The sequence below is a fragment of the Carcharodon carcharias genome, chromosome 13 (genome assembly GCF_017639515.1).
Source record: "Carcharodon carcharias isolate sCarCar2 chromosome 13, sCarCar2.pri, whole genome shotgun sequence".
Taxonomy (NCBI): domain Eukaryota; kingdom Metazoa; phylum Chordata; class Chondrichthyes; order Lamniformes; family Lamnidae; genus Carcharodon; species Carcharodon carcharias.
Window position 1 is genome coordinate 119,606,471 of NC_054479.1, and position 22,966 is coordinate 119,629,436.

General features: G+C 41.1%; 2 protein-coding genes across 2 annotated transcripts in view; one reads left to right on the forward strand and one right to left on the reverse strand.

The window, feature by feature from the left end:
• The first annotated feature begins 51 nt into the window (after positions 1 to 51).
• pmpcb (peptidase, mitochondrial processing subunit beta) lies at positions 52 to 17,217 on the forward strand. The gene is made up of 13 exons (XM_041202936.1): positions 52 to 200; positions 5,318 to 5,461; positions 9,778 to 9,864; positions 10,661 to 10,790; positions 11,151 to 11,349; positions 11,423 to 11,502; positions 12,827 to 12,942; positions 14,236 to 14,379; positions 15,068 to 15,228; positions 16,548 to 16,633; positions 16,715 to 16,803; positions 16,947 to 17,022; positions 17,107 to 17,217. Exons 1-13 carry the CDS (start codon positions 99 to 101, stop codon positions 17,169 to 17,171), a joined length of 1,479 nt encoding a protein of 492 aa, XP_041058870.1. The 5' UTR covers positions 52 to 98; the 3' UTR covers positions 17,172 to 17,217.
• A 2-nt stretch (positions 17,218 to 17,219) lies between these two features.
• Positions 17,220 to 22,966, reverse strand: part of dnajc2 (DnaJ (Hsp40) homolog, subfamily C, member 2) — a 42,461-nt gene continuing 36,714 nt past the window's right edge. Inside the window, exons 13-17 of the mRNA XM_041202916.1 lie at positions 22,128 to 22,309; positions 21,268 to 21,368; positions 19,687 to 19,797; positions 17,608 to 17,762; positions 17,220 to 17,355 (exon numbers count right to left, since the gene is read on the reverse strand). Coding sequence (XP_041058850.1) covers positions 17,284 to 17,355; positions 17,608 to 17,762; positions 19,687 to 19,797; positions 21,268 to 21,368; positions 22,128 to 22,309 — 621 coding nt within the window. The 3' untranslated portion in view covers positions 17,220 to 17,283. The remainder of the gene's footprint in view (positions 17,356 to 17,607; positions 17,763 to 19,686; positions 19,798 to 21,267; positions 21,369 to 22,127; positions 22,310 to 22,966) is intronic.

A 22,966-nucleotide genomic window follows, 5' to 3' on the forward strand; every position in this document is an offset into this window, starting at 1 on the left:
CAGGGCTACCCATCCCGCAAAGCGTCTGTGGGTCGATTAGAACTGCCTGTGTGTGGCAACCTGCTGTGACGTAAGACGCACGCCCTCACTATCTGCGCATGCTCACTGGTGGCCGTAAGATGGCGGCGTGTTTGCAGCGTTTGAGTCATGTTGCCGGACAGAGACTCCTCGGGAGGGTTTTGGCCAGTTGCAAGCGGCAGGTAGGTTCGGGGCGAAGCAGCACAGGCTGTAGATCAGTTGTTGGAGATGGGAATCTGTTTTTATTAACCGGCGATTTGGGGCTCGCCGATGTCTTTAATCCCGAGCCGGGGAATGGAGATAAAAGCAAAAAACTGCGGATGCTGAAAATCCAAAACAAAAATAAAAATATCTGGAAAAGCTCAGCAGGTCTGACAGCATCTGCGGAGAGGAATACAGTTAATGTTTCGAGTCCGTATAACTCTTAATCAGAAGTAAGGAAAAATAGAAAAGAGGTGAAATATAAGCTGGTTTAAGGGAGGGGGGGTGGTGGGACAGGTAGAGCTGGATAGAGGGCCAGTGATAGGTGGAGATAACCAAAAAATGTCACAGACAAAAGGACAAAGAGGTGTTGACGGTGTTGATATTATCTAAGCAATGTGCTGATAGGTGACATTAAGGGTACAGAGCAGCACGAGCAAGGTACAGTAGCCCAAGTTGGGGTGGGTTGAAGGGATCGAAAAAGGCTAAAAAGTAGAGATAAAACAATGGATGGAAATACATTTAAAAATAATGGAAATAGGTGGGAAAAGAAAAATCTATATAAATTATTGGAAAAAAGGGGGATCAGAAAGGGGGTGGGGATGGAGGAGAGAGTTCATGATCTAAAATTGTTGAACTCATTATTCAGTCCGGAAGGCTGTAAAGTGCCTAGTCAGAAGATGAGGTGCTGTTCCTCCAGTTTGCATTGAGCATCACTGGAACATTGCAGGAGGCCAAGAACGGACATGTGGGCATGAGAGCAGGGTGGAGTATTGAAATGGCAAGCAACAGGGAGGTCTGGGTCATGCTTGTGGACACACTGAAGGTGTTCCACAAAGCGATCACCCAGTCTGCATTTGGTCTCTCCAATATAGAGGAAACTGCATTGGGAGCAGCGAATGCAGTGCACTAAATTGAGGGAAGTGCAAGTGAAATGCTGCTTCACTTGAAAGGAGTGTTTGGGCCCTTGGACAGTGAGGAGAGGGGAAGTAAAGGGGCAGGTGTTGCACCTTCTGCAGTTGTATGGGAAGATGCCGTGGGAGGGGGTTGAGGTGTAGGGGGTGATGGAGGAGTGGACCAGGGTGTCCTGGAGGGAAGGGTCTCTACAGAATGCTGCCGGGGGTGGGGTGGGGGGAGGTGAAGGGAAGATGTGTTTGCTGGTGGCATCATGCTGGAGTTGGCGGAAATGGCGGAGGATGATTCTTTGAATGCGGAGGCTGGTGGGGTGATAAGTGAGGACGAGAGGGATCCTATCATGGTTCTGCGTGGGAGAGGAAGGATGTGCGGGAGATGGGCCAGACACAGTTGAGGGCCCTGTCAACCACCGTGGGTGGAAAACCTCGGTTAAGGAAGAAGGAAGACATGTCAGAGGAACTGTTTTTGAAAGTGGCAGCATCAGAACAGATGCGATGGAGGCGAAAAACTGAGAGAATGGGATGGAGTCCTTACAGGAAGCGGGGTGTGAGGAGCTGTAGCCGAGGTAGCTGTGGGAGTCGGTAGCCTTGAAACGAATATTGGTGGACAGTCTATCACCATAAATTGGGACAGAGAGGTCAAGGAAGGGAAGGGTAGTGTCAGAGATGAACCATTTGAAAATGATGGAGGGGTGGAAATTAGAAGCAAAATTAATCAATTTTTCCAGGTCCAGACGAGAGCATGAAGCAGCACCAAAGCAATCATCGATGTACTGGAGAAAGAGTTGTGGGAGGGGGCTGGAGTAGCACTGGAACAAGGAATGTTCCACATACCGCATAAAGAGACAGACATAACTGGGGCCCATGTGGGTACCCATAGCCACACCTTTTATTTGGAGGAAGTGAGAGGAGAAATTGTTCAGTGAGAGAACAAGTTCAGCCTGACAGAGGAGCATAGTGGTGGATGGGGATTGTTCGGGCCTCTGTTCGAGGAAGAAGCAGAGAGCCCTCAGACCATCCCATTGGGGGATGAAGGTTTAGAGGGATTGGACGTCCATGGTGAAGAGGAGGCGATTGGGGCCAGGGAACTGGAAATTGTTCTTATGATGTAGGGTGTCAGAGGAATCCTGGATGTAGGTGGGAAGGGACAGGACAAGGGGAGAGAGAATGGAGTCAAGATAGCAAGAAATGAGCTCCGTTGGGCAGGAACAGGCTGACACGATCGGTCTGCCGGGACAGTCCTGTTTGTGGATTTTGGGTAGGAGGTAGAAGCGGGCCGTCCGAGGTTGGGAGACTGTTAGTTTGGAAGCTGTGGAAGGAAGATCTCCAGAGGAGATGAGGTCAGTAACAGTCCTGGAAACAATGGCTTGATGTTCAGTGGTGGGGTCATGGTCCACGGAGAGGTAGGAGGAAGTGTCTGCGAGTTGACCCTCAGCCTCTGCAAGGTAGAGATCAGTGCACTAGACAACAACAGCACAACCCTTGTCAGCAGGTTTGATGACAATGTCAGGGTTGGACCTGAGAGAACGGAGTGCAGCAAGTTCAGAGAGAGATAGGTTAGAGTGGGTGAGAGGAGCAGAGAAATTGAGACAACTGATGTCACACCGACAGTTCTTAATGAAAAGATCAAGAGAAGGTAAGAATCCAGAGGGAGGGAGAATATTGGAGGCGGGTAAAAGGATCCATTGAACGGGGAGAGGACTCCTGCCCAAAGAAGTGAGCACGGAAACGAAGGCGGCAGAAGATTAATTCAGTATCGTGCCAAGCCTGAAATTCATTGAGATGAGGGTGCAAAGGTATGAAACTGAGTCCTTTGTTGAGCACTGAACGTTCAGCATCAGAGAGGGATGGTCAGAGGGTACGGTGAATACACGACCGGGGCTGGGATTGGAAGATGGGATGGGAACAGAGGGACGAGCAGGGGTGGAGGGTCCCGGATGGGCATTGATGTCGATGAGTTGTTGGAGCTTGCATTCCTTTGCACCTGAAAGAAAGAGACAAAGTTTCTTGTTGAGGCGTTGGATGAGACGAAGAATAAGATGAAACTGAGGGCACGGGCAGCTTAGAAATAGGGTGCGTCGGTGCTGTTGGAGGGAGAGGTCAAGTGTGTTCATATGGCGGCGCATGGCACTGAATGTGGATCTCAGGATGCAACGAGAACAGCAGTCCGAGGATCATTATATGTCCCAGAGATACCTGTAATCCTGGATGAAACATGAGGGATGGAACTTCAGTTGGAATCCACGTGGGGTAAGTTGGAGACGGAGACAGTCACTGAGGAAGGAAATATGGCTGTGAAAGCAAGTTTTAGTAAACACCTTGTCAAACACTAGGAGAGAAATGAAAAGCAATGAAGGTGAACAAGGCAAAAGAGAGAGACAGAAATCCTGTCTGAGAGAAGAGCAATTCTTCTCCAAGGTAGGCATTCCTTGAAGAAAAGTGGCAGTCAATTAACACTAAGATAAAAACAAAAAACTGCGGATGCTGGAAATCCAAAACAAAAATAAAAATACCTGGAAAAACTCAGCAGGTCTGACAGCATCTGCAGAGAGGAACACTGTTAACGTTTTGCGTCTGTATGACTCTTCAACAGAACTAAGGAAAAATAGAAAGGGCGTGAAATATAAGCTGTTGGGGGGTGGGGGGGTGGGGGGGAGTAGAGTTTGTCCTTTTGCCTATGACATCTTTTGGCTATCTCCACCTATCACTGGCCCTCTACGCATCTCCACTTGTACCCCCCACCCCCTTTAAACTAGCTTATATTTCACCTCTTTTCTATTTTTCCTCAGTTCTGTTGAAGAGTCATACAGACTCAAAACGTTAATTGTGTTCCTCTCCGCAGATGCTGTCAGGCCTACTGAGTTTTTCCAGGTATTTTTATTTTTGCCGGGGAATGGCTGTGTGTGATTAATGTGACCGAGCCAAGGCCAGGCTGTGGTTTGTTAATAGTTTTAATGAGGGGACTGGGAATGTTTGGTTGTTAGTGTCACAGAATCATGTTTCGGGTCGCTATCACCGGTTGGCCCAGTACGGTCTTGTTGCAGTTTCACGTTGAAGTAATAATGACACAATTGCAACTGTAAATTGAAGTTCTACTTCTGAATAGTGATAGATTAACACCAATTTTGTTTTGAATGTGTTATTTTATGAATTATATCAATAAATTATAAAGGGTATAAAGATGTAAGGGTGAGACAGCCATTGTCATGCTATTGATAAGTCAGAAGATTGTAGGTTCGAGCTCCTTTCCAGTGACTTGATCTACGCAGACACACCAGGACTGTGGTGAGGGAGTGCTGTACTGTCAGAGGTTCTGTCTTTTGGATGAAATGCTAACCGTCTTCATCGGGTGAATGTGGCATTTTTTTGAAGATGAGCAGCAGAGGTGTCCTGGCCAATTGTCAAATCATTTAATTCATTGCTGTTTGTACACCATGCTGTGTGGAAATTGGATTCTCAATATTATAAGTTATTACACTTCAAAAAGTGCATAATTTGTACTTTGACTTGTTCTGAGATGGTGAAAGGCATTCTAGAATTGCAAGTTCTTCATCTGTGACTACCTCAGTATTTGTTTCTGGCAAATACAAATTAAGTTACAGTTCACATTGTTGAACTGTGGTTTTGCTGCTGTTTGGTCATTGGTCTCTTTCTTTGAACTGCGTTAAGTAGTAGTCCAGTGAGTTAGCATTACATATAAAACTGTAATATGGTGCATCTGAATCGAACTCTTTGTGTGTTGGGAAAAGGGAGATATTGGAAACCCTTCCCAATATGTAAGGCTTATTAAAATGAAAACTCAAAAATCGCGTGAACAGATGCATGTTCTGCTGTTTTGACAAGTTAATGAGGAAGAACAGAATTCCAATGGAATTAAATATTGCTCATAGGTCACAGCAATAGAATGGATGGCTGAATAAAAAGGAGCTAATCTTCCTTGGCAGTAAAAAGTTTAAGAGTGCTGATTGGCTTTTGATACTTTTTAACTAAACGTAACTGCAAATATGAGTTTCAATTAGATTTATACATGGATTGCATCACCCTAGCAGAAATTTTAAATTCAAGGAAAACTTAAAGAATTGACTTTATAGACAGCATGTATATTAGAGTAATTAGGAAAATTGTCAATTACAATCTTTTTTGTAATTGTATTTTTCTGCCGTTATTTTGCCTTATTATTTTAGCCTGTCCTACACAGCTGGAACCGATTCCAGGCCACTCAAGCAACAGCTGCACATATTGTTCTGAATATCCCAGAAACAAAAGTAACCATTCTGGAAAATGGACTACGAGTGACATCTGAAGACTCCAGTCTTTCAACATGTACAGTGAGTACTGAGCTGTTTGGTGCACTGTTATTTGTTGCTTGCTCAACCCTTTTTCTTATGTGAGCTTTATAGTAACCAGGAATTTAATTGCCACATGGTGTATACCTGTTTTTGCTTTATTGCATTATTTATATGAAGGATGTACAATTTTTTTCTCAGTGACTATTTGATTGGTATACCTTGGAACCCATGTATGGATCAGCTATGTATAGGGTAATGCCATATATCAATGATCAAGCTCCAAAAGGCAAATAACCCAGCATAATTTTGCTATAAACACACCACATTGAGCACATAGAGTAAATATAAAATAATTACATTTAAAAGTTTCAGTTTATAAAGTACTATCTTCTGACCCGGATTTCTGTTCTATATTGCCTGACTCCATCTCTAAACCTTTGCCGTACTGAAACTCTTATTCATTCCTGTATCACCTACAAACTCAGTAACCATCAGACTGTCATTGCTGGATTCCCGTCCTCTACAAATTTGAGCTTCTCTGAAACACTGCCGAAAACTTCTATCCCAAAGCAAATTCAATTTGGCAATCAGCTGTATCCTCATTGACCTATATTGGCTCCGAGTCAGTTGTCTAGAGGGTGTGAAATTAGGAACATTTCATCAACCAAAGCTGAAAAGTTTGGACCCCTCCAACACAAACTGCAATTGATGTTAGGTAATTTGTTAATTTTAAAATTGAGATAGATTTTGGTTCACCAAAGGTGTTAAGGGATATGAGGCACAGGCAGATATAATGAAGTTAGGTTGCAGAGCAGCTGAAATCTCATTGAATGGCAAAGAACAGGGTCAAGGAGTTAAATGGCCTATCTTGTTCCTGGGTCTCAAGTCCCCAAAGGCAATAGGTTTAAAGTTCTGTTCTTGTCTATGCCATGCCACACCCTTCTCTGCTGTCTCCTTTGATTCTGTATCCTGTCCTCAGTGCTCTGCTCCTTTGACTGCAGTCTTCTGTGCATTTCCCACTTCATCCCACCACTAGGAACAAAACTTTCAGCCACCTAGTTCACTGCTTTGGAACTCCCTCCTTAAGTCACGCTACCTGTACAACCTCAAAACCTCTTTTGATCACTTGTTCTAATCTGTGCCTTTCTGACTCAGCATCTGTCTCACTTGCATCTACTTGTGAAGCCTCTTGGCCATTTCTTGCCTTGAAGTCACTGTGTAAATGTTTGTTATCCTAGTCCAAACTCTTCATCCTACTCATGAAACCATGCTACACTTTCCAACCATAGTAATGTGAATCTCCAATCAGGTTGATACATAGGGTAGGTTTCCTCCTCCTCTTCCCTTAACAAACCAGGCTGCACCTGTAGCATGTTAACTGATACAAGATGCTTACATCATGAAAATTAGCACAAAAAAAAAGATTCACGATAGCAGGGCAAAGCTGGAAGCAAAAACAAAAATTACTGGAAAACCTCAGCCAGTCTGACAGCATCTGTGGAAAGGAAGACAGAGTTAATGTTTCGAGTCTGTATGACTCTTCATCAGAACTGAAGAGGAATAGAAATGTGGTGAAATATGAGCTGTTTAAGGTGGGGTGGGACAGGTGGAGCTGGATAGAGGGCCAGTGATAGGTGGAGGCAAAGGAGAGATTGTCAAAGATGTCATAAACAAAAGGACAAAGGGGTGTTGATATTAGCTAAAGGATGTGCTAATGGTGACATTAAGGTAGAAAGCAAGATGAGCAAGTGACAGATGGCCCTAGTGGGGGTGGGGTGGGGAGAAAGGATCGGATTAGGCTAAAAGGTGGAGATAAAATGATGGAAATAAATTATAAAAATAATAATAGAAAAAGGTAGAGAAATAATATATATCTATAAAAAATATATAATAATTATTAGGTAAAAGGGGGATCAAAAAGGGGGTGAGGATGGAGGACAGAGTTCATGATCTGAAGTTGTTGAACTCAGTGTTGAGTCTGGAAGGCTGTAATGCGCCTAATCCGAAGATGAGGTGCTGTTTTAGTATGCATTGAGTATCACTAGAACATTGCAGCAGGTTAAGGACGGACATGTGAACATGAGAGCAGGGTGGAGTGTTGAAATGGCAAGCGACAGGAAGGTCTGGGTCATGCTCGTGGACAGACCGAAGGTGTTCCACAAAGCAGTCACCCAGTCTGCATTTGGTCTCTCCAGTATAGAGGAGACCGCATTGGGAGCAGCGAATGCAGTAGACTAAATTGAGGGAAGTGCAAGTGAAGTGCTGCTTCACTTGAAAGGAGTGTTTGGGCCCTTGGAGAGTGAGGAGGGAGGAATCAAAGGGGCAGGTGTTGCACCTGCTGCGGTTGCTTGGTAAGGTGCCATGGGAGGAAGTTGAGATATAGGGGGTGATGGAGGAGTGGACCAGGGTGTCCTGAAGGGAACAGTCCCTCTGGAATGCCGACAGTTTGGAGGGAGGTGGGGGGTGAAGGGAAGATTTGTTTGGTGGTGTCATCATGCTGGAGTTGGCAGAAATGGCAGAGGATGATCCTTTGAATGCGGAGGCTGGTAGGGTGATAAGTGAGAACAAAGGGGACCCTATCATGGTTCTGGGGGGAAGAGGAAGGTGTGAGGGCGGATGTGGGGTAGATGGGCCGGATACGGCTGAGGGCCCTGTCAACCACCGTGGGTGGCAAACCTTGGTTAAGGAAGAAGGAAGACATGTCATAAGAACTGTTTTGGAAAGTGGCATCATCGGAACAGATGCGAAGGAACTGAGAGAATGGGATGGAGCCCTTCCAGTAAGCAGGGTGTGAGGAGCTGTAGCCGAGGTAGCTGCGGGAGTCGGTGGGCTTGTAATGAATGTTGGTGGATAGTCTATCACCAGAAATTGAGACAGAGAATTCAAGGAAGGGAAGGGAAGTGTCAGTGATGGACCATGTGAAAATGATGGAGGGGTGGAAATTGGAAGCAAAGTTAATACGTTTTTCCAGGTCCAGATGAGAGCATGAAGTGGCACCGAAGCAGTCATCGATGTACCGGAGAAAGAGTTGTGGGAGGGGGTCTGAGTAGGACTGGAACAAGAGAGACAGACATAACTGGGGCCCATGCGGGTACCCATGGCCAAGTTATATCCAGCTTGAAGAGAGCCTGAAAGGAAATCTGAAAAGATCAGCCCTTAAATCAACCTGACATCTAATGTTCTGTGTATGGGAAAAGACTCCTCACAAAAATCAGACTTTCTAATCATATGAGAATCGACAACTGTATCAAATGAAGATAAATTGTAAAGCTGTCACCATTTACAACAATGGAAAAACCATTATAATCACTAAAATAAATTTAATTGTGAGCATATCACTGTCAATACCAAGTGTCTTTGGAAAGATAAAATAATCAATACAATAAGTAAAATATTTTTTAAAATGTTAAGAGAAAGAAAATATAAAAAATATTGCCACTTTTTACTTTTCTGTTTGTTGTCGTGTTGCTTCAACCTCTGGTTGCCTGTAGGTCTTTGTCCTGGCTCAGGCTGACTACTCCCTATCCTGTGGTTGAGATTCAAAGGGCCCAGAAAGAGAGAGGGGTGCGCCGCATCCCTTTCGATGTTCTAGATCTAACTGAGCTTCCAAATTCTTATTGATCACACCTGCCATTGTTAGCTTCATGCTATCTCCGAGGTTCCACAAGCATCCACAACAACCGTTTTGAAGTTGTTCAGTGATTATATATTGAACCTGGCATTTCAGGTTTGGGATTAACATAGCCCTGTTTTATCTATGATTAGCTCTGCCAATTTTGATTTTTACACTCTAACTTTCTGCCTTTTAATGCTGTATGTATCTCCTTGAGTCTCTCTTCTGATGGAATGAGAAATTTTGTTGCATCCCTGCCTTTGGTTTTATTTCCCTGGATACTCATTGCTCCTCTAAATTAGCTACTGTAATAATGATATATTACATTACTTCATTTCCTCATATGACCTCCAGCAATTGTCATTTTTCCTATGTGTAGCTAACTGACCTGTTAGGTAACTGTTTTGGGAATTTTTTTTCCTAAATTCTCATTTTTGTGAGATGAATCAATAAGAAAACAATATCTTCTAAAATTTGAGAACAACCCTCCCCATTGCAATTTCCCATTAATTTCTTGCCAAAAATCAGGTCCTGACATCAGCTTGCATGTTGCACCTGCCATGTTGACATCATAGATGTGATGCAAATGTATCTGGACTGGATTACAGGAATAGAAACAAAGACTATGTAATTATATTTTAGGGGAGCCTGGATTATCTTTAGGTATTGCTGTGAGGAAATTGTTTGGCTTTGATTCAAATTTATATGCTTCCTCCTGAGTAGAGTTTGTTGTTTTCTGTAGGTTGGACTGTGGATTGATGCAGGGAGCCGCTATGAGAATGAGAGGAACAATGGAACAGCTCATTTCTTGGAGCACATGGCTTTCAAAGTAAGGCAACACCAACCCACCAGTGCTTTCAGCCTGTATCCATAGAAGTATTTTTATGTAATACATAAATAAAACATAAAAGTACCCATTAAAAGTAGAAACTTTCATTTATGTAGCACCTTTTTATGTAGTAAAATGTCAAAGCAGCTTTTATTAAGTGACAATCAGTCCTGAGCTGGAGTACAGAATAGAATTAGGTGGAGTCAGCTGAAAGGATAGACTTTAAGGAGGTTTTTGATGTTGTACCAAGCTGGAGTGATTGGGGAAGAAAATCATTGTAGGAATAAGACATCATCAATATTTTCATGAGTGAGGATGGGGGTAGGAAGAAGAGACATACAGTAACTAGAGTTGGAAGAACTGAGATTGCAAACAAGAATTTAGGACCCAAGGAAGGTTGCAGAGGCAGAGTGGAGTGAGGGTGTGTAAACATCTGTGCTGAGGACAGGGGGCCAGAAGTATTCACCAAGTTTAGGGGTAATGGGTAGTGAGACTCAGTATACTATAGTTGGAGTGTATGTGGAGCAGAACTTGGGAGACTGATGGAGAGAGCATTGGAGAAATTGAGCTTGCAAATGATAAAAGAGATGGTTGCGGTTTTCAGCAGAGATGGGTTGTGGGCTGGAGAAGGACACTATCTTGGTGGATTGTCAGCTTTGGGGGGTGGACTGGGTGTTGAGTTGGAAGCTCAGTTCAGGGTCAGACATAGTATAATTTCCAGAAAAAAGCACATACCTATTCTTTCATCGCAATTCAATACATTGCCAGTAAACCTATTCTTCCTCCTTCCGCACAGGGCACAAAGAAACGCTCTCAGCTAGACTTGGAACTTGAAATCGAGAACATGGGAGCCCATTTAAATGCATACACATCTAGAGAACAAACAGTGTATTATGCGAAAGCATTTTCTAAAGATCTGCCCAGAGGTGATTCAATTAATCTCTAATTATCTTTTGAACCTGACTGCTATAGAACATAAAGGTTCTCTTATTTTAAAGAGAGCTATAGTTCTGTAAATTATTTTTTTTGTGACGGCTTGTCTCTAATAACTGGAAGAGATGCATTTCCACACCACCCCCACCCCAGCTAGCGCACACACAGTAATGTGCTCTTTAATCTGAATTCATTGTGAATATAATCAACATTGTGTTTTCCAGAAACTTTAAACATTTGTCTGCTTACAAATGACGTGTTGCATCATAATGTTACAGGATTCAGTGATGAGAACTTGGTCATAAAAACATCAAATTAAAACAAGCCTACATTTTTTGCTACTTTGCTCACAGCTGTTGAAATCCTCGCAGACATTATCCAGAATAGTACTTTGGGAGCAGCTGAAATTGAACGTGAGCGAGGAGTTATTCTAAGGGAAATGCAAGAAGTTGAAACTAATCTTCAGGAAGTCGTCTTTGACTATCTGCATGCAACAGCCTATCAGGCTACGGCTTTAGGCCGTACCATCCTGGGCCCTACGGAAAACATTAAGTATGTCCTTGTTAATAGTCATTTTGAATTTTTGTCCTAATTTTTAAACTCACTAGAATAATTATTTTAACAGATCTATAACTCGGAATGACCTAGTGGAATATATCACAACACACTACAAGGGACCAAGGATGGTATTAGCTGCTGCTGGAGGTTAGAACATTTTCAGTCGATTCTTCTAATAAGGAATGATCTTCATTCAGTGGTCAATGTATCACAGTGCATTCAGGCAACAGAGAGTATGGTTTTGGTGTAATTGGTCATTTTAATTTCTTTTGTTATTGATATGAACATTTTATTTAGCGAAGATATGCTATTGGATGTAAAGAAGAGTGCAAGAAATGGACTTTAAAAAATATTTTTAGGGAATATTGTTATTCTGTGGAAAAGGCTGTGTGTGTGTGTGTTTGTGAATGTATGATTAAGCTGGGCAGAGTTTAATAGGAAACAGGTTGCCGGGGGTGGGGGGCGTTAAAACATGAAAAGGAGAGTGTTAGGTTTGAGGTACCAATGAATAGATTAGATCTAACATTTGCATTTTTTAGATAAGGTGAGAGTTTGTTTGAATATCAAAGGATAGTCAAAGGTACAAAGAAACATGTTTGCATCTTGCAGGAGTTCCATAGGTAAATAGAAGGCGGGGTATTGTATTTTACTGACCTGAAAGTAAAGAGAAGATGGAAACATGGAAGATGTTATATTTGGAAGGATTTGAGTTTCAAAGAGGTGTGAAAACAATAGAACCTGAGATGAAAGTGAAAAATGGTATTTAAGGGTTCCTGTGGAGACCTTAGGGTAGCTGTTTGAGCTGTGAGTTGTAGCAGCTGGAGCTGTGGCTGAGAGAGGATGCAGTTTAAATCAACCATCCAGTCAAACCAGAAAAGTCTCTGACTGCAAAAAACAATTTTATTCTGAAGTTTGGATTTTCATAGCAGAGTGGAAGTGTGTTCCAGGTCATGTAGCTGAGTTTATTCTGTGCATAAATCTGTCACACAGATGAGGAATATTCAGTCCTTGGTTTGCATTCTGTAAGGCTGCTAACAATTAATATTCCAGGTTTAAGGAGCTTTTGTTCCCATTCCAAACATTATTACCTGTTGGACCCTGCTAGAAAAGCACATTTGTGAATGTCAGTTGAAGATAGGATTGGGCTTTACTATACTGCTCCCTGCAGTTCATTAGCCTGTGACACAGTCACAGCAGACATATGAATAATGGCCAGTTGGATAAAGTACTGAAAGGTGATCAGTACACACACAAGCCCACCCAAACAAGAAGAAATACATGTCTTGACATGCGGGTATTTAAGTTGTACATGTTTTGCTTAGATTGATCATTAGGCCAGAAGCAATCAGCTTTACATTGTAAGTACTGTATGTCCAGAAATTAATTGGATTGATTGAATATTTTTCTATATGTCTGCCAGCATAGTTGCACATTTTCTTCAATCCTTTAAAGTTTGAAATCCTTCATGCAGGAGTGGGACATGAAGAATTGGTTGACTTGGCAAAGCATCATTTTGGTAATCTATTAACGACTTATGACGGTAATACCACACCAGATCTGCCTCCCTGTAAATTCACAGGAAGTGAGGTACGTGCATAAAGACCTAATATTTCACAAAGTTTGCATGCTATTGCAAGACTGAGCATGTCAGTAGGTGACTTGGTTCCAATTCCTTCTATATAGTTTGGTTGTGACAAGTGGCTGCTGTGAGATCATCCTTCTTTCTTAACTTTGAGTGTAACTTTGCACACTTCCTTGTGATCTTGCAGAGATCTGCAGTATCCTTGTGAGGATTGAGAGTATGATGGTGGATCACCTGGCTAGCTGTTGTCTACCTGTCTTTTCATCTTTCTAGTCACTTGTGTGTCATTTCTTCATCCTTGTGTAGCAAAACAAATGTACTTATTATTCTGGTCAAATTGGGAAAGAAGTGAATGAGTTCCTTTTATTAACCATTAAGGAGGACAAAGTTTTACTTGATTGTACAACTTTGTATAAGCTTGCACCCCAAATGCCAGCCAGTAGGAGGGAGAAAAAGGGCCAAGAAAGTCTACACCTGATTGTGTAACAATTGTTTGATAACTATTTAGATCTCATATTATGTTGCTCTAAGAATTTTGGTTGGGAAGTAGTAACTCTTCCAATTGAACTGAGGAGGTCAACTCCAACACATCGTTAGACTTTAATTCAGATGGGCCATCACGTCAGAACTCCCCAGCGTTGCATTTGGTGGGGTACCCCAGATATGTGCTGGGGAATCCCTCTCGGAAGTTCCCAGGGAAGAGTTTGCATGGCAATTGCCCAGAGGTGCAAACTTCCTCTGGACAATTGCCCTGCTCTGGGAACTATCTGAAAATACGATTTAAATCACACACAAGCTTCAGATGGTTCCGCCAGGGTTACACCAGTAGTTACTCAGGAAAAAGTTAGAAAAATTAAAACCTCTTCTAACTTCTGAATAGCTAATCTAAACATCCAGACCAACTCTCCCTGCATCTCTGCCCACAAGGTTTCCCACCTCCCGAATCCTATCCACTTATCTTCTCCCCTGTCAATTTCACTGGCCCTTTAAACGTACCTGTTTTATGGCAGCTAGTGTCATAAAAGGCTGCGTGGCCTCCTTGAATCCATTAGAACTGCATATCACAGGGACCTGCGAGGAGTCTTTTGATGCAGACCCCAAGCAGCTTCAGGTGTAATTTAAGGGCAGGTATGTATTTATTTAAGTCCTGCGGCCCATCTCTTTCCGACGGTAGTTAGAAGTTATGGTCCAATTGTTGTATCTTTGGGTGCATTGTTAAAGTTTTCTCAACATTTCTGCTTGTATTTTCATAATTGCAGCAGACTTGCATTGAAGTGCTAACTGACTTTGTTTAATAGATTCGTGTAAGAGATGACAAGATGCCATTAGCTCATATTGCAATTGCTGTTGAAGCTGCTGGCTGGTCACATGCAGACACCATTCCTCTGATGGTGGCAAACACCCTGATTGGTAACTGGGACCGTTCTTTTGGTGGTGGTGCGGTAAGTAAGCAGGAAAATCCCAACAGAAAATAGGCTCTATTAAACAAAAAATATCAATTATTTGTACCCTCCTTTTAAACCTGTGAATATTTAGTTTGAGGTTGGTGCTTTCAGGAAAGTTGTGGCAAAGTGTAGACGATTTTCCAATAAAATACTAAATACTTTGGGTGGTGAAGAAGCCAAACTGAAAATTCCACTTTGTGACAAATTCCAGCACCATCTGAAATTGGTAAATAAACCCCTCATCACTTTGGCTGGCTGCACCAAGAATTTCTCTCAAATTTAATTAGCTTCCTTCCTGAAACTTTTAACTATGCAGGTAGCACAGAATAGACTCTGGTAGAATCCCACCAATCACTGGCACCCTCAAAACAATCTTTTTCCATTTGTTGTCATTCTGATTTCTAATACAAAACCAGTTTGCAAACTAGTTAGCCGATTTTTCTATCCATTTCGGTTGTTTATCACCCTAGTTTTGGGCTGTTGCATGTATTGAGCCAACCAAGATCCACAGCATTAGGTCACACTTCTCTGGGCCGTACAGCTAGTATTTAAGGAGTTTTGAATACCTTACTTCTTACCAAACCACAAAATGGTAAAATACGCTAACTGTTCTATTCCACTGCTTTGTGTTCTAGTTTAAATTAAGTTGACTTTCTGAATAAACAATTCACTTTTTTTAAAACAGAACTTGTCCAGTAAGTTGGCACAGATGGCTTGCCAGGGAAACCTCTGCCACAGTTTCCAATCATTCAACACCTGCTATACAGATACTGGTCTTTGGGGGCTTTACATGGTCTGTGAGTCTAACACAATTGACAACATGCTGCATTTTGTTCAAAGAGAGTGGTGAGTGAGTGTCCATAATGCATCACAAGTCTTACTTTTTAACTGTCATGACTATCTTCCTGTGATCTTGGTGATATCAAAATACTGTTTTCATAGAAAATTGCAGTTTATTTTATGGAACTAAAGCTACCTTAAGTACAAAATACTTTAGAGGCGGGGGATAGTGTGCAGAGTTCTGTCAGACAAAATATCAATGCTTTAAAATTCCACATCCTTCCATATACTATTTAGACAAAACTTAGTTATAGCAAATAGTTTTTTTACAAAACTAGATCTAGGCTTTGGAGAAGACACAGAAGGGATTATTCTCTTCTGAATAGTGAAAACTAAGAGGGGATTTGATAAGTGTTTTTTAAAAATGAAGCTTCAAATAGATTAGAGACACTGCCTCTGGTTCTTGACCCTTCAGACATTGGAAACTATGAAAAACCTTTTTACCCAATGAGTGGTTAGGATTTGGAATGTGCCATCTGTAAGGGTGGAGAAAGCAGCTTTAGTGATAGTGTTATGACTCTGTTGCACTAATCAGCCTCAGGAACCACCTATTAGAAACTATTTTGATCCTTATAGTGTAACAGACACACATGCAAAAAAAATGGCTGCTACAAGTTACTATGGCTACAACATCTCAAAAACACTTTGATCATACCTAACAACTTATGCTGGAACTGTATGAAATGCTGGTTAGGCCACAGCTATATTATTGCGTGCAGTTCTGGAATCCGCATTATAGGAAGGATGTGATTGCAGTAGAGAGAGTGCAGAGATTTACCAGGATGTTGCCTGGGCTGGAGAGTTTGAGGAGAGATTGGATAGACTGGGGTTATTTTCTCTGGAGCAGAGGAGATTGAGGTGGGGGAAGATGACTGAGGTGTATAAAATTATGAGGGGCATAGGGTAGACAGGAAGGAACTTTTCTCCTTGCTGGAGGGATCAATAACCAGGGGGCATAGATTTAAGATAAGGGTCAGGAGGTTGAGGGGATATGAGGAAGAATTTTTTTACCCAGAGGGTGGTGGGAATCTGAAACTCACTGCCTGAAAGAGTGGTAGAGGCAGAAACCCTCATAACATTTAAGTATTTGGGTGTGCATTTGCGATGGTATACAAGGCTATGGGCCTAGTGCTGGAAAATGGGATTAGAATAGTTAGGTACTTGTTTGACCGGCACAGACTCATTGGGCTGTAAGGCCTTTTTCTGTGCTGTAGACCTCTGACTCTAATATCTCCTTTGGATATTTTTATACACGTTGAAACAAATGATGGATCTGAGCTACAAAGACTGTATATGCCACTAATTCAGATGTTTTTCTATTTCAGGATGAGATTGTGCACCAGTGTTACTGACAGTGAAGTTGCTAGAGCCAAAAACCTCTTAAGAACAAACATGTTGCTGCAGCTTGATGGTAAAGATGAGGTTTATCTATTTGTAGAGTTTCTTACCAACGTTTGTCTAAAATATTCATTTAGAATTTCAAAATTTGCAGGATCAACACCAATCTGTGAAGATATTGGGAGACAAATGTTGTGTTACAATCGAAGGATTCCAATCCCAGAGCTTGAAGCTAGGATTGAGGTAAGTGTACATAATGCCTGCATACTAAAGCTGAACGTGCTGTTGGGACAATTAAGAGGACAGTTGTGTTTAAGGAAGTTTACACAAAGCGTACCTTTGTGCAGCTGCTTTAAACTAAATAATACTTTGCATTTTTGAACCAGGCTGTTGATGCCAAAACAGTAAGGGATGTGTGCACCAAGTATATCTACAATAAGCACCCTGCAATTGCTGCTGTTGGTAAGTGGACATCATCATCATCATCATGTAATTTTCCTGCAGGTTGTTTCAATGTTTTGTAATGCTATTTATTTTTTGTTCCAGGTCCTATTGAACAGCTCCCAGATTATAACAGAATTTGCAATGCAATGTATTGGTTGACAGTGTAATTAGCAGCAGCTATAAATGTTTGTAAAAAATAAAGTGAGACATTTATATTTGGTTTTGTTGTTTTATTATCAAATAATCACATGCACAATGATAAAAGGGAGTGGTAACATCTCATTTCTTCGATCTAGCAGTATTAACTTGGTCTTGTGCAGCTTTCTTTGCTTTGACCATTTCAACAAGTTCCTGTTAAGTAGGAGCAAAAGTTTCAACATAAAGGCCAGCTTTGAAATCAGGCATAGCAGATGACTAAACATTAGTATAGGTAACACCTCTGAATCAAAGTTATACTCAAACTAAGTTTAAATAAAATGTATACATTTTTAAAAAGTTGAAAAGGTAGGAACTTGCAAGTCTAAATTTTATTATGCTTAAGAGGTTGCAAACTGCTTTGGATTGTTTATAAAGGAACTAGAACTGGTTCAGACTTTTACTCACCTTGTATCTCTTCATGCAATCTCTCTTTGTTCTTCCTGGAACAGTTGCTGCTATCTTTTCCCATCGTTCAGGGGTGTTCACTGGATAGGTCTTTAGTGCTTGTTCCAGAAGTTTCTGTTCTTCTGCTGTCCAAGGGTTAATGTCACTACCAGGTGCTATGGCACAAAACAAAATAATCAACCAGTAATGTAGGGTTTTAATTCTTCTAGTCAAAAGCAAGCATCAGAGAAGCATTTACAAACTTGCTGTCAGTCACTTCTTACCTTTGAAAAATTCCACAAAGCCTTTATTTGTTCACATCAAGATCAGAATTATAAAAGGCATTGAATTCAGGGTAGCTATTACTTGAATAAAGCATTAAGTATGACTTGCTAAGTTTTAGTAGTCCAATTTTCTACCCTTTTCTCTCCTAAATGTCACAAAAGTACCATTTTTTCATTATAATACCCCACAATAATATTAAGTAGGCTTATGGTTCTGTGTGGCTGATTTGATTTAATTGAATTAGAGTTGGATAGACTGCAAGGTTGAAATTAAAGAGTTAGGTGTAAAAAGGGTATGAAATGCATGAGTGAGCTAGGGTGTGCATGAAATTTGCATTTTAATATAAGTGGAGAGGTGTTTATCATCATTCTTTGAAAACCAAAGTTCTACATCTGACAGGATAAATAGGGCAAAGTTATTACTTTTCCCAAAAGGAAAAGGCCATATTGACAACATGAAGGATTTTTAGAGTATGAGAAAAGTAAATTCCAAAGACACATGGAAACAATGGGATTTACAGATTAAGAGGAAGAAATATATTTAAAGAAGGATGGAAGGTTGTATTGGGGTGGCTGCATAGGATCTAAAAGGTACACTGGGGAAACAGCGTCTAGCCACTTTAGTTACTGCAAAGTTGTGTTAAAAAGCCTTTAGCATTTCACTGTCAAGTGAATGCCTTGCTGGACTGCCTCTCTACATTTAAAATCTATTTTGGACTGTTGCCTTAAAGGGTGTATGTTGTTGGGAGTCAGGTTAATTAGGAATTTTGGGATTTGTTATAAGTAAGTAACTCATTGTATATGCTTTTTCTTTTGCTAATGTTTTAATTTTTAAAATCTCATTAGTCAACTCATTACTTCTCAATTCAATGCACAAATTTCCTCATAATAAGTGCAAAACTATTGTGATAGCATAGCCAAGTTTCCCTTGATTTGGTCAGCCAGGCAAATACCACATGCCACATCATAACAGATGTTATCAATTCATTTTAATGCCAATTTCCTGCTTAAGTGGTTATTTTTGTGAGCCAAGGCCTCAAACATCACCAGCATACTGCAATGGAGAGTAGCAATCAAACAGACTTTATTCTACTACCACCACCCATGCACTTTACAGAGGTGTTAATCAGAAGCAGGATTCTCTCCCCCACCCACTTTCCTCCTCAGGAGTATAGAGGTGAATAATATATTCTGAGGCTAAATAACTAAGGACATACACTGATTAACCCTCACTATTTTGAAAGGTATTGGAGTTTCACTGCCTCTTCTAAAGTTGAATTCTTTTTTTCTCCCCTTTGGGGAACTAAAGTGGTCCACTAGCCAGGAGTCATTCCAAACTTAGTTGTCCCAAAAAATTAGGTGCTCAGCCATTATGAAGGATTTTTTTCTTTTGTTTTTACTCCTGCTGTTGCAGTATAACATTTTGGCCAGAGAAGCTTTTTCTCTTGTACCTTAGTGTTTTTTTCATTTAAAAAATTGAAACATTACTATTAAAAGACAACTTTTCAGGTACTAGTTGTCTGTGATCTAATTGCCCTTGGTTGCCTGAAATTCAGTGTGCATACTCTCACAACAGTGAAGAGTACACTGGGTGTAGACATTAAATGTGAGTGGGACAAAACACCTGTTTTGCTTTCCAGTCTTCAAAAATTATAAAATATAACTTATGATGCTTTCTGCTTGCTTAAGTCCCAACATATATACATCAGCTTTAAATGTTTGTAAATGAGCACACTTTCAAATTCAGTGTGGATTGATGTCATTTTTTAAGAGATAACAAATATATTCTCATTACATACTGTTCACCATTTCTTACCCTCAAACCTCTCTGAAGGAGTTGCCTTATCCAGTGCTGCAACTGCTGTACTGTGCTCTTTATTGAATTTTTCAAATGCTTTCTTATTAATTTCATCTTTTTGCAGAGGATCTGAAAGACAAATAGAAATAATTAAAAAGCTACCCACTTTTGTTGGTGGACAGAACATGGTGCAAAGGAGAAAGCTGTATTGACAGCTGAACTCGTTTAAGTTTAACTATTGAAGGTTTACCCGACTGATTCCTGGGATGGCAGGACTGACATAGAACCATAGAAAAGTTACAGCGCAGAGGAGGCCATTCGGCCCATCTTGTCCATGCCAGTCCAAGGACACCCAGGTGCCCTTTCTAATCCCACCTTCTTGCACCCAGCCCATAGCCCTGCAGCCTACAGCACTTTAGGTGCAGATCCAGGTACTTTTTAAAAGAGTTTAAAGTTTCTGCCTCTACCACCAACTTGGGCAGCAAATTCCAGACACCCACTACCCTCATGACCCACTACACCTTCTGCCACTTATCTTGAATCTATGTCCTCTGGTTCTGGAATTCTCCATCAAGGGAAACAATTTTATCCTGTCCACTCTATTTATTCCCCTCATAATTTTGAACACCTCAATCAAGTCATCTCTCAGCCTTCTTTGTTCTAAGGAAAATAACCCCAACCTATCCAATCTCTCCTCGTAGCTACACTTTTCTAACCCTGGCAACATTCTTATAAACCTCCTCTGCACTCTCTCCAGAGCTATTACGTCCTTCCTGTAGTGTGAGGAGAGATTGAGTTGATTAGAATTATATTCGCTGGAGTTTAGAATGAGGGGGATCTCATAGAAACCTATAAAATTCTAACAGGACTAAACAGGGTAGATGCAGGAAGGATGTTCCCAACGGTGGGGGAGTCCAGAACCAGGGGTTACAGTTTGAGGATATGGGGTAGACCATTTAGGACTGAGATGAGGAGAAATTTCTTCACCCAGACAGTGGTGAGCCTGTGGAATTCGTTACCATAGAAAGTAGTTGAGACCAAAACATTGTATGCTTTCAAGAAGGAGTTAGATATAGCTCTTGGGGCAAAAGGAATGAAAGGGTATGGGGAGAAAGCGGGAGCAAGCTATTGAGTTGGATGATCATAATGAATGGCGCAGCAGGCTTGAAGGGCCGAATGGCCTACTCCTGCTCCTTTTTTCTATGTTTCTATGTAAATGCTTTTGTGATTTTCCTTCATTTGAGTTTCTCTGCATTGAAAGGAATGAATAGTGCTTCCAAATATATGTACAGATAAACATCAGAAAGCTCAGGAATGAACCTGCAAAGCAATGCAGCTTTCTATTATGACTACCCAGCTCTACAACTGATCAGTACAACACTAAATATCCAAAAGATTCAACGATTAAAATTCAACAACATCATGAAAGGTTTTCTTTTGGCCATAGCATTTGCTTGATAATTCTCCCTGAAACAACTTATGTTTTTCCATATAAACTGATTAAAGCTTTTCAGTTTTTCTATCGTCACTTACAATGCTTTTGTCAAATGGTGGATCAGGTTATGCTGAAGATTGAATGAAAGGAGATCCCGTACTTACCAAGTTTTTGTAAATTCTTGGCTTTGTTGATTACGTCCTTGGCTGTCCTTTTGATTCCACTTGTTGAGTGTGAATTAATAAAATTAGCAATTACTTCCCATCTGAAAAAGAACAGTTCTATACGATCACTCGGATTAATTACTCGCTTTAACAAATTGGATTTTTTTTTAAGTGATGATTGGAAGAGAAAGGGGCAACCTTGGACAGGTATTTGAGCATCCAGCTATCCAAACACAACATTTCTGATGTAGTGACCCAAGCATAATGTTAATCATTAATCTTTCACTTTTAAATGTTGACAAATTTGCAGTCAAACTATGGCATATGAGATGAATACTGTACAGTGATTGGTTGTGATGGCATCTCCCACACCCCCTCACATGAACAGGTTTCTGGAGAAATGAAGCACCCACGGAACAATAATTGAACCTTCAGAGGATGAAAGATACAGAAAAATATAGGTGGAGGAAAAGTCAGAAGACAAATATTTCCCTCAATTAAGGATTAGGGCCTACCAAGATGTGCAGTAGAGATGGAAAATCAAGAGGGTCAATGAATCAACCGAGGGAAGTCCCATATTTTTTGGAAATATTTAAGTTAACATTGACCTGCTTATGTTTTTGTTCATCTTCATCGCGTTACCCACCCACGCCGCCCCCCCGCCCCCACCCCCCCACCCCGGTGAAACAAAGGTACAGAGCTAAGGACTCTTGCTTCTAATTTTACATTTAGAAAACAAAAGCATTTTCATTTCTCCAAATACTTATGCTGGATTTTCACAGTTGCAAAGAGCTGCAGCAAGCATGACACATTCTTACTATAATTAAGTTACTTATTCAACATTTTTTGCCATGTATTACCTTGCATTAGTTCCAGCAGGAAAGATATTTACACCTTTTATCAACAGCTGTAAGTCTTCTTCTGGCCAGGTTTTGCTTCCTCCACCACATCCTGTGGCATGATCAGAACTTTTCGCAGCCTGGCGCATTCGTGCCTCAGCTTCCTCTTTCTCTCTTGCCAACTGTGCATTTACCTCTTGGATCTTTAGAATAAGTTAAAATTTAAAAAGATTATTGCTCATTCAATTAGGATTTCCTCAAATTCCAATTTTTCAGTACAATTATTCGATATCAACTTTCCCTCATCTGGATCTGCTAGGGATGCTATCATTCAGCATTTGTTGGAATTAGCTATTGAAACAGATCAAGTACAGAAGAGGGAATAGAAGGCAAGCATGTTTTGTTCATAATTAGAGTCATAGAGATCAACAGCATAGAAAAAAGCCCATTGAATCTGCACCAGTCAAACAAGTACCTAACTATTCTAATCCTATTTTCCAGGACTAGGCCCATTGCCTTGTATGCCATGGCATCGCAAGTGCACATCCAAATACTTCTTAAATGTTATGAAGGTTTCTGCCTCTACCTCCCTTTCAGGCAGTGAGTTCCAGATTCCCACCACCCTCTGGGTGAAAAAATTCTTCCCCTCATCCCCTCTAAACTTCCTGACCCTTACCTTAAATCAATGCCCCCTGGCTATTGATCCCTCCACCAAGGGGAAAAGTTCCTTCCTGTCTACCCTATCTATGCCCCTCATAATTTTAAGCACCTCAATCATGTCCCCCTTCAATCTCCTCTACTCCAGGGAAAATAATTCCCAGTCTATCCAATCTCTCCTCATAACTAAAACTCTCCAGCCC

What these genes read in the sequence shown, in the direction of transcription:
- pmpcb (XM_041202936.1), top strand. Translation starts at nt 99, where the DNA reads ATGCTCACTGGTGGCCGTAAGATGGCGGCGTGTTTGCAGCGTTTGAGT. An exon ending in CCAGTCTTTCAACATGTACA is followed by an intron (nt 5,462 to 9,777) that starts GTGAGTACTGAG and finishes TGTTTTCTGTAG; the next exon opens with GTTGGACTGTGGATTGATGC. An exon ending in TGGAGCACATGGCTTTCAAA is followed by an intron (nt 9,865 to 10,660) that starts GTAAGGCAACAC and finishes CCTTCCGCACAG; the next exon opens with GGCACAAAGAAACGCTCTCA.